General features: G+C 53.1%; 1 protein-coding gene across 1 annotated transcript; it reads left to right on the forward strand.

The window, feature by feature from the left end:
- The first annotated feature begins 702 nt into the window (after window positions 1-702).
- Window positions 703-3,819, forward strand: LOC136537792 (lipid phosphate phosphatase delta-like). The gene is made up of 8 exons (XM_066529760.1): window positions 703-1,148; window positions 1,530-1,628; window positions 1,734-1,808; window positions 1,888-2,018; window positions 2,094-2,194; window positions 2,277-2,405; window positions 2,515-2,630; window positions 3,103-3,819. Exons 1-8 carry the CDS (start codon window positions 948-950, stop codon window positions 3,502-3,504), a joined length of 1,254 nt encoding a protein of 417 aa, XP_066385857.1. The 5' UTR covers window positions 703-947; the 3' UTR covers window positions 3,505-3,819.
- The last annotated feature ends 6,990 nt before the right edge of the window (window positions 3,820-10,809 follow it).

Consider the following 10,809-nt stretch of genomic DNA (forward strand, 5'->3'; position numbering starts at 1 on the left):
ATCTTGTCATGCAAAAACGACGTTTGAATTTGAAAATTTTAAAATTTGAATTTTTCAAAAGACCTCGGATGGAAAAACTTCCTAAATGAAAATTATAGATCTGCAAAAGTTATGAAACTATGTAGTTGACAACTTTTTGATTTGAAATCATCTTATCATGCAAAACTACGTTTGAATCTCTCAAATTTAAAATTCAAATTTTTCAAACGACCTCGGATGGAAAAACTTACTAAATGAAAATTGTAGATCTCAAAAAGTTATGAAACTTTGTAGTTGACCACTTTTTGATTTGAATTCATTTAGGGCCTCAAACAAGCAATTTCGTTTTTTCAATGGTACACAGGTCATTTTGAACTTTTATAATGGCACACAGGTAAAAAAGGGTAATTTTTACTCTGGTTCGTAGCCACCTCCGTTAAAATTGAACGGCAAGCTGACGGAAGTGGTATACAGAGCAAAAGAAATTTCAAAGAGGGTATTGAAGAACTTTTTCAAATTTCAATGGTACACAAGTCATTTCAATATTTTATAATGGCACACAGGTAAAAAACTCAAAAAATAAAGCAAACGGAAACTACCACGAAACAAAAAAAGCGAGAAAGAAAGAAAAGAACTGATAAATGATGTAACAATGTTTACAAATCAATAAAGTGTGCCACATGGCATTTTAAAAAAAAATCCAACGAGACCGAGAGCCGCGGTCCAGAGCGGGGGGCGGCCAGCACAACGAAACGGGCCAACGCCACCACCTCCTCCTCGTCCTCGGCAGTCGGCACCTCCCCCCGCGATCCAGACGACCCCGTCCGCCTCGGGCTGCGCCTCCCCGCTACAAGAGTCCGCCCGCCAGCGCTGCGGTCCCAGCGAGCCCCTCCACTCTCTGCGGCTCGGAGATCCTGTCCCTGTGCCCCGGACCGAGAGGAGCCAGGCGGCGGCGTTTGGAATTGGACATGGAGGCGGCGGCGGTCGTGGGTTTGGGCGCGGGCTCGGGTGCGGGCCTGACCAGGTGGCAGGCGGCGGCGCTGGCGGCGGTGGCCGGGTGGGTGTGGGCGGCCTCCTTCTACGACCTCACGCGCCGGACGCGCGCGCTCGTCCAACCGTGGGTCACGCGCCGGGTGCACGCCGAGACGGCGGCCATCCTCAGGTTCCAGGTCCGATCCCCTTCGCGTCATCTCTCCTCCTCTATGGTCACGTAATTTCTACTCATTTCTAAATTCTAATTTCTCCGACGAACACATTAGCTGCATTACGCTGCTTCTCTTTAGGATTGTTGAATTTGTACGCTTGATGCTACCTTTTTGCTTGGCCGTCGCGTCCTTTATGTCTACTATAGGATCTGCAACTTTGTAGCAAGGGCCGGTAGAATTAACTCGTTGATTAATTTAAGATGAACTTGGCTCCAGTTCATTCTCTTACTCTAAATTGAACGGATTGGCAATTAGGCAGTAAACAAGGTTGTCTTGTAAAAACTCTGGTATCTTAGTTTTAGATTTTCGTATCTTCGGTGTTTCTCAAGTGTTGAATCAATGCAGAGGTTGTTGGAGCACAAGTTGTTGGACAATTTCTTCTCTGTGCTGTCATGCGTTGTCTCCGTGCCCTTCTACACGGGATTCCTCCCTCTCCTCTTCTGGGTATGTCTTCTGTCTCGTGGCCCACTGATTTGATTGCCTTGCTTTCTTTATTTTCTGTAATAATTCTGTTTGATTCTGAATTCTTAAACAATATATATATTGTAGAGTGGACACGGCAAGCTGGCTAGGCAGATGACCCTCCTCATGGCTTTCTGTGATTACCTCGGCAACTCTGTCAAGGTTTGTCATCTGTTCATAATACAATTGAAAGGATAGGCTTTAGTTTAATCGCTGACACTCTTGATGATTCTGAATGCAGGATATGGTGTCAGCCCCTCGGCCATGCTCTCCTCCTGTTAGAAGAGTGACAGCTACAGAAGATGAGAAGGAAAATGCCATGGAATATGGGCTGCCATCATCGCATGCTCTCAACACTGTTTGTTTGATGGGGTATGTTCCTGCTCTTATTTCGATAGGGGAAGTTTGAAAGGAATTGTTGGCTAATGCTGCTTCTGATCAATGCAGATATTTATTACATTATGTCCTCACATATGGAGAACATGGCAGTGTTATAGTTGCTGCGGGTTTATCTCTAGCTTTCGTACTTGTTACGCTAGTTGCCATTGGTGAGTCAAGAGTTCTTAAGGCAACTGTTTTTTCTCGAGTTACTGAAATATACTGACGATTTGGTTTACCTTAAATTGGCAGCGAGGATATATTTGGGTATGCACAGCTTGACCGATGTTGTTGCTGGAATTGGTTTTGGTATTGTCATCCTTGCATTCTGGTTGGTCGTCGATGACCATGTTGATGCCTTCATTGTCTCTGGGAAAAATGGTACATCCATACACCTCAGTGCTTGCGTGCTGCAAATTTTGGAGGCACGTAAGGTGTGGCGTTGAAAGTTGAAAAGTATCCTAACAGCTTTCCCGCTTTGCACTTGCAGTTGCAACCTTCTGGGCAGGCCTTTCTCTATTGATGTGCTTTGCATATCCGAAGCCAGAATTCCCTACTCCTAGCTTTGATTACCACGCAGCATTCAACGGAGTCGCTTTCGGAATTGTAAGAGCTCTGTTTCTGACTAACATTGCTTAATCAAAACTTGCTCACGCCATACTTGATTCTGGTCAAATTGAAGATATTATTGATACATTCTTCTGTCCTAACCTTAGACTAGAAAATCAAGCTAGTTTACGATTAAAAAATATAATGGCAGGATTCTCATTGGTTCTCTTTGCGTAACCATCTGATTATAATATTCTCTAGTATCCATTTTATGATGGAAGGCATGAAGTTGGTAATTGACTAAACATACTGCCCCAAGTAAATTCTGTGTTATTACAGAATTAGTTTTGTACTGATGATTTGCTAGTGCACTTTCTTGGTATTCTATGTTTACAATTCAAAAAACAAACTTTAGGCCTCTCGCCTGTGTTTTGGTTTCTTCATGTATCAGCACATCCTATTCTCTGTTCTGAATCATATGGTCTACCCGAGATTTTTCTGACATTTCTTTCTGACGAACGTGATTCAGGTGTACGGCATCCAACAAACCTACTTCCACTTCCACACCCCTGATGCCCCCCTCATCTTCAGCGCTCAGTTGCCCCTCCGCACATTCGCCGGTCGCGTCCTCGTTGGGATCCCAACCATCCTGGTCGTGAAATTCTGCAGCAAAGCCCTCTCCAAGTGGCTGCTGCCCGTTATGTGCAGCACCCTGGGCATCCCCATTGTGTCGTCTTGCTACGTCCCTGCCCTGAAAGTCGACAGCAGCAGCAAGAACAAGCAGGTTGCCGGGTACCTCCAGCGGCTGTTCTCCCACTTCCCCCAGAAGGCGTACGACGTGGACACAGGCATCAGGTTCGTTCAGTACTCCGGCCTCGCGTGGTCCGTGGTTGACTTGGTGCCGGCCATATTCGCCCATCTGAACTTGTAGTCAGCTATTTAAAATTTAAATTTCGTTTTTTGGAGCTCCCAATGCGGCGCTCCTACTCGTAAGACATGGATCATCTTATGAGGTTGTAAATGAGTAAATCCGATGGTCTGGCTTTTCTTTTTAGTATTGTATGTATGGTTGCCTAGCTGTTTTCAGCAGGGGTGTGTTGTTTCTGTAGAGGTGTCCAGTAAGTAGGGATTAGTAGAAGAGGTGTCCAGTAAGTAGGGATTAGTAGTATTGATGTGTAGCTATGTGTCGGGGACCTAATACCAGGGTACCCGATGAGGTGGGACTAATGACCATCGAATGTTGACGCTTCCGGTCAGACAAAGAGCGCTACTACGCTTCTTGCCCAAACGACGGAAGACTGGTTCTGCCTCGCCCGACGACTAAGGGCTAGCTCCGTCTCGCCCGACGTCCGAGAGCAGGCTCCGCCTCGCCCGACCCCCGAGGGGTGGGCTCCGGCTCGCCCGACCCCGAGGGCCGGCTCCTCCTCGCCCGACGTCCAAGGGCGGGCTCCGTCTCACCTGACCCCCGAGGGCTAGACTCCACCTTGCCCGACGGCTAAGGGCTGCCTCCGCCTCGCCCGACGATCGCACCCTACTCCTTCATGAGGACGAGCACGGGATACGACAGGACATTCGAGGCAACCATGATATTGAGGGTCATGCCCTGTGCGCCTGCGGGAAGGTACCGTCAGGATACGATGGGACGAGCGCTTTAGGTCCTTTCCGACATAACAGTGCCCGAATATTGTTGTAGGCGCCGACTTTTGTCCCACAGTGTAGTAGGCGCCGCCTTCAGTCCTCGGGCGTGGATACTAACACAAACATACGACAGTCATTATGGCCCAAGACAGAAATCACATCATCTACAGTGACGGACGTATGGTCACTTCCCCTGTTACTCCCCGAGGGGTCACAGCGCGGCTCTCCAGCGCGCCGCATCGTCCGCCGGCGTAGGATGGGATGCACCCACTTGCTAAATAAGGCCAGGGCATGGCCTACGAAGATCAGCGAACACGCCACCTCTAACATGGTCTGCCATGTTAAGCAGGTCAGACACAGGGAAAAAGGAAGACCTGACTCCCTCGAAGGACCTTGGATACCTTTGGTATTTTCCTCTTTCTCCGATCTGTAACCCCTGCTCCCCCCTTAGTCTATAAAAGGGAGGGCAGGGCCCCCCACCAAAGGGATGAACTCTAGACAGATAAGTTCAACACACACACGATACTTCACACACGACTGAGCAGCGACCAAGCTCTCGGCGACCTTTTCGATCATTCCATCAGAGACTTGGGACTCGTCCCTCTCTCGACGGTTTGTGCCCCCTACTACGAACCATTTTTGGTACTAATAACATGAGCAGCAGCAGACTGGACGTAGGGACGTTTAGCCCGAACCAGTATAAACCTCGTGTCCTTTAATGCACCATCCGGGCCTAACGCGCAATAATCATAAATTTACTAGCCGATGTTTGTTCGAAACACCGACAGTTAGCGCGCCAGGTAGGGGTCTTTGCGCATTCCACATCAGGCCGCGGATGGCTAACCACGCAATCAGCTGGGTTCCAGGCGCACACGTGCGTTTCGGTGACCTGGACTTCATTGTCACACTGGGAGGAGAGTTGGCGCTGGCCCACGCCGCCGTCCAGTCTCTCCCCTCCGTCAACTTCAACGATAGGTGGCTTGAGTGTCAGCCCGGCTTCTCCCTTGGACCACAGCCGTCCAGGGAGGACCCGCGCCGCCTCACCCTCTCTCCGGAACACTCCGCACGGAGTGCCTCGACCGCGTTTCCGTTTGGTCTCCGCAACGCCGTGGCGACCGTTAGCTACCTTGTGGCACAACGCACGATCATGTCCCCCTCGAACAACGAGTTCATAGGGATGATCGAAAACGTTACAGAATCCCTCCACGGCCTCCTCACAGAGGGGCCGGGGTCGGACTCTGGCTCTGACTCCGGTAGGGGGAGCCATCATCCCTCCCGGAAATGTTTTATGGTGGAAACCTCCGAGGGACACGTCAAAAGCATCTTCGTGGAGGAGACTACCCCGGGAGGCAACCGCGGCGGCGCAACTGAGAGGGGGACAGTCGCCCCACCTCACGTTGGGGTGGAGCAGCTGAGAGCCCGAAAGCGGGAAATAGACAAAGTCGAACAACAGCTTGTTCGGGAATACGTGAAGGTCGATGAGGAGATCAGGCGCCGCGGAGATGGAGGGCACGCATGCGCCGTGGCCCGCGACGTAAACCGAACGATCATCGCCGATGATGAAACCCTTCCCCACTTTGCTCGGGCAAGCTAGAACATCACCGCCGCAACGGCCTTGCTCCGTGGCCTTCCAGAGGCCACAACGCCCAAGGATCACCGGGCCCACCGCGAAATCCGCACGCTACTTGAGCGTGCGGCAGCACAGCAGGCAGAGAGCTCGTTGTCTCAACGACGCGAGCCCGACACCAGCCAGCGTACGCCCTCGGTATGCCCCGCTAGGGACGCATCAGTCCACCAAGCGCCGCAAGGCGATGGGCAGCTCGCTGCAATCCCGGTACATCAACGTCTCGGCCACAACCGCGACACATGCAGCACCCTCGACGCTCGCAAACGTGCCTACAGTGACCCAAGGGAAGGAGCCCGCCGCGGCTATCATCCTCGACGCAGCGGACAATACGACAGCGGCGAGGACCAGAGCTCGAGCCCCTGGCCTCCCAGGGCCTCAGGCCTTCAGCCGGCACATCCTCAACACTATGTTTCGCCAAGGTATCGACCACCTACTAATATCCCTAAGTACTCCGGGAAGACAAACCATGGGCTTTGGCTTGAAGACTATCGGCCTTGCCTAGTCAAGTCGGTGGTGTGGATAATGACGACTTCATTATCCGCAACCTTCCACTGTTCTTGGCTGATTCGGCTCGGGCATGGTTGGAACACCTGCTATCCAACGCAATCCAGAGTTGGGCGGATCTGAAGGAGATCTTCGTGGGAAACTTCTAGGGCACTGTACAAACATCCTGGGAACCCATGGGACCTCAAGAACTACCGCTAGAAGGTCCGCTGAGACCCTTCGTGGGTACATCCGGCGCTTCTCCCGGCAGTGCAACGAGCTCCCCAACGTCGCCAACGTCGAACATGATAGGAGCCTTCCTGTCCAGGATGACCTATGAGTCCTTGGTTCACAAGCTGGGACGCAAGGGCCCGCGGACCACCAAGGAGCTCCTGACACATCGCCACCAGCCACGCCTCAGGAGAAGAGGCGGTCGGAGCGATCTTCGATCGCCTCGAGGGCAAGGCAAGGCGAGGACGAAGGGTGCTGGCGAAGGCACCTCCAATCAGTTCCGCCAAAAGGAAAAACAAGAAGCAATAGCGCGAGGACCCACTCGTGGCTGCTGCTGACCGCAAGGGTGGTCGGAAGCCCGCGGAGGGTGCTCCGAACCACTTCGAGAAAATGCTCGAGGGGTCATGCCCGAATCCACGCCTTCCCCGTAAAGCATCCGCTCAAGGACTGCAGCCTCATGCAGAAGTTCTTGTCTGAAGGCTCCAATAGAGGGGAACAGGGGAAGGAACCTGCCCCCGCTACGGACGACGCCGAGGAGAAGGACGACGGACTTTCCAACGCCAGATGGCTGCCTCATGATCTTCAGGGGATCAACGGCCTACGACTCCAAACGTCGTTAGAAGGTCGCATGCCGCCAGGTCTACACGGCCCAGCCGGCCACACCTCCTTTTCTCGGTGGTCGGAGTCCGCCATAACCTTTGATCGGACCGACCATCCGGACGCCATCCCACACCCGGGAAGGTATCCGCTTGTGGTCGACCCGATCGTCGGCCCAAAGCACCTCACCAAAGTTCTGATGGATGGAGGCAGTGGCCTCAACATCATGTACGCAAAAACGCTCGATGTAATGGGCGTCGATCGGATGCACCTCCGCCCAATCCGAGCGCCTTTCCACGGCGTCATGCTCGGGAAGCAGGCCATGCCACTCAGACAGATCGATCTGCCCGTTACATTTGGGGATCAGTTCAATTATAGGACTGAGACCCTCACCTTTGAGGTAGTGGGGTTCCCCGGAACCTTCCACGCCATCCTGGGACGTCCATGCTACGTGAAGTTCATAGCCATCCCTGACTACACGTACCTCAAGCTGAAGATGCCAGGCCCCCGCGGGGTCATCACCGTCGGCACCTCCTTCCAGCGTGCCTACGAGTGCGAGGTTGAGTGTTGTGGCCACGCCATGGCAATCGTCGCCTCCGTGGAGCTTCGCCGCCCTCAAGGAGGAGGTCGCCGAAGGAGCGCCCGACGCAAAGAGGTCGACCGGGTCGTTCGGATCGGCCAAGGGCTCCTAAGGAGGTCCTCATAGATCCCAGCAGCTCCGAGGGTAAAACGGTACGCATTGGTACCATGCTCTCCTCCGAATAGGAAAGCAGTGCTCGTCGACTTCCTCCTGCGACAACAAAGACATCTTTGCGTGGAAACCCTCGGATATGCTAGGCATTCCGAGGGAGGTCGCCGAGCATACCCTAAAAATCCATCCAGGCTCCAAGCCGGTGAAGCAACGCCTACGTCGCTTCGACTGAGGAAAAGCGCAGGGCCATCGGTGAGGAGATAGCAAAACTGTCGGCCGCCGGATTCATCAGGGAAGTACACCACCCAGAGTGGTTAGCTAATCCCTGTCCTTGTACAAAAGAAGAACGGGAAATGGAGGATGTGTGTTGACTATACGGGCCTCAACAAGGCGTGCCCAAAGGACATGTTTCCTTTGCCACGCATAGACCAAATAGTCGAGTCTACCTCAGGGTGTGAAACCCTCTGCTTCCTTGATGTGTACTCCGGCTACCACCAAATCACGATGAGAGAGTCTGACCAGCTCACGACGTCTTTTATCACCCCCTTCGGATCATTTTGCTACATCTCAATGTCATTTGGTCTAAAAACGTTGGGGCCACTTACCAGCGTTGTATGCTCAACTGCTTCGGGGACCTCATCGGGTGGACCGTTGAGGCCTACGTCGACGACATCGTAGTTAAGTCCAAACGGCGTTGGCCACCTTGTCGTCAATCTTGAGCAAACCTTTGCGAAACTTCGGGCAAATTGCATCAAACTCAATCCCGAGAAGTGTGTTTTTTGGGTCCCGAGGGGCATGCTGCTCGGCATTCATCGTGTTCGAGCGTGGCATCGAAGCCAACCTGGAGAAAATCTCAGCCATCACAAGGATGGGCCCTAATCTAGAACATAAAGGGGGTTACAGCGGGTCACGGGGTGCCTCGCTGCCCTCAGCCGATTCATCTCGCGCCTCGGCGAATGAGGACTCCCCCTTTATCGACTCCTGAAGAAAGTCGGCCGCTTCGAGTGGACAGCCGAGGCCCAGGAGGCACTTGACATGGTCAAACTACTTCTGACAAAACCCCCGGTCCTGGTTCCTCCAAGCACGGAGAATCCCTCCTGCTATACATAGCGGCCATCACACAAGTGATCAGCGTCGCCCTGGTAGTAGAGTGGGAAGAAGAGGGGCACACCCTCAAGGTGCAGCGCCCTGTGTACTTCATCAGCGAGGTACTGTCCGACTCCAAAACCCGCTACTCCCAAATCCAGAAGCTCCTATACGCCGTCCTCATCACCAAGAGGAAGCTACGCTATTACTTTGAGTCACACCCTATGACAGTAGTGACGTCATTCCCCCTCGGTGAGGTCGTCCATAGCTAGGACGCCACAGGAAGAACCGCAAAGTGGGCACTCGAGCTGATGGATCAAGGCATCGCGTATGCTCCTCGAACAGCGATCAAGTCCTAGGTGTTGGCTGACTTCATCGTGGAGTGGACCGAGGTCCAGACACCACCGGTGGTCATCGATCAAGAGTACTCGACGATGTACTTCGATAGATCGCTGATGAAGAAGGGCGCCGGCGCGGGGCTAGTCTTCATATCACCCCTTGGGGTCCGCATGAGGTACATGGTTCGGCTCCATTTCCCCTCATCAAATAATGTGGCCGAATACGAAGCACTCGTCAACGGCCTACGCATCGCCATCGAGTTGGGCATCCGACGCCTCGACATTGGGGGCGACTCTCAGCTGGTCGTTAACCAAGTCATGAAGGAGTCAAGCTGCCACGACTGCCAAGATGGCTACGTACTGCCAAGAAGTCCGATGGCTGGAGGGACAAGTTCGACGGCCTTGAACTCAATCACATCCTGAGGCGCCTCAACAAGGCTGGCCGACGCACTCGCGAAGGAGGCATCTGATCGAGAGCCGGTGCCAATGGGCGTCTTCACCAGCGACCAACATAAACCCTCAGGTGCGCTACGAAGGGTCAAAACGAACCGATGATGGCCCATCTGATCCAGCCCTGGGGGCTGACCAACCAACCGCTCCGCCCGGCCCCGGTGTCATGGAGCTTGAAGAAGATCCTAGCGACTGGAGCTCGACCCTCTAGGCGACTATGAGAACACTCTACCTCGACTACTTCCTCCGCGATGCTGCTGCCAATAGACAAGACAGGAGGCCCGACGGCTCGCACGACGTGCCAAATCCTTCATTCTTCTAGAGGGTGAACTCCTACAAAAGGAGCCACATCGGGATCCTACAGCTCTATATTCCTGTCGAACAGGGGAAGCTTCTGCTGAGCAATATCCACTGGTGGGGTCTGCGGTCTCTATGCCGCGCCTAGAACCTTAGTTGGGAAGGCAATTCCGACATGGCTTCTACTAGCCCACTGCAGTAGCTGACGCCGAGCAAATCGTACTGCACCTACGAAGGGTGCCAGTACCACTGCTCGGCGAAACTCACCTCCCAGTCCTAGGCACTCCAGATGATCCCCATCACATGGCCCTTCGCGGTCTGGGGGCTTGATCTGGTTAGGCCTCTTAAAAAGGCGCCCGGGGGCTACATCCACTTGCTTGTCACTATAGACAAGTTCACAAAATGGATCGAAGCTCGGCCGATCTCCGTGATCAAGTCCGAGCAAGTGGTGCTATTCTTCCTCGACATCATCCATCGCTTTGGAGTACCGAACTTCATCATCATAGATAACGGCACGCAGTTCACCGGAAAGAAATTCATTCGATTCTGCGATGAACAACACATCCAAGTCAATTGGGCTGTCGTCGCGCACCCCATAACGAATGGGCAGGTTGAGCGCGCAAATGGCATGCTCCTACAGGGCCTCAAACCCAGGATCTTCAACCGGTTAAACAAGTTCGGCGCACGCTGGGTCGTCGAGCTCCCTACGGTACTCTAGAGCCTAAGGACAACTCCTAGCCAGGCCACCAGCTACACACCTTTCTTCATGGTCTATGGTTCCGAGGCCGTCCTTCCGAC

This window comes from Miscanthus floridulus, chromosome 2 (assembly GCF_019320115.1).
Source record: "Miscanthus floridulus cultivar M001 chromosome 2, ASM1932011v1, whole genome shotgun sequence".
NCBI lineage: Eukaryota > Viridiplantae > Streptophyta > Magnoliopsida > Poales > Poaceae > Miscanthus > Miscanthus floridulus.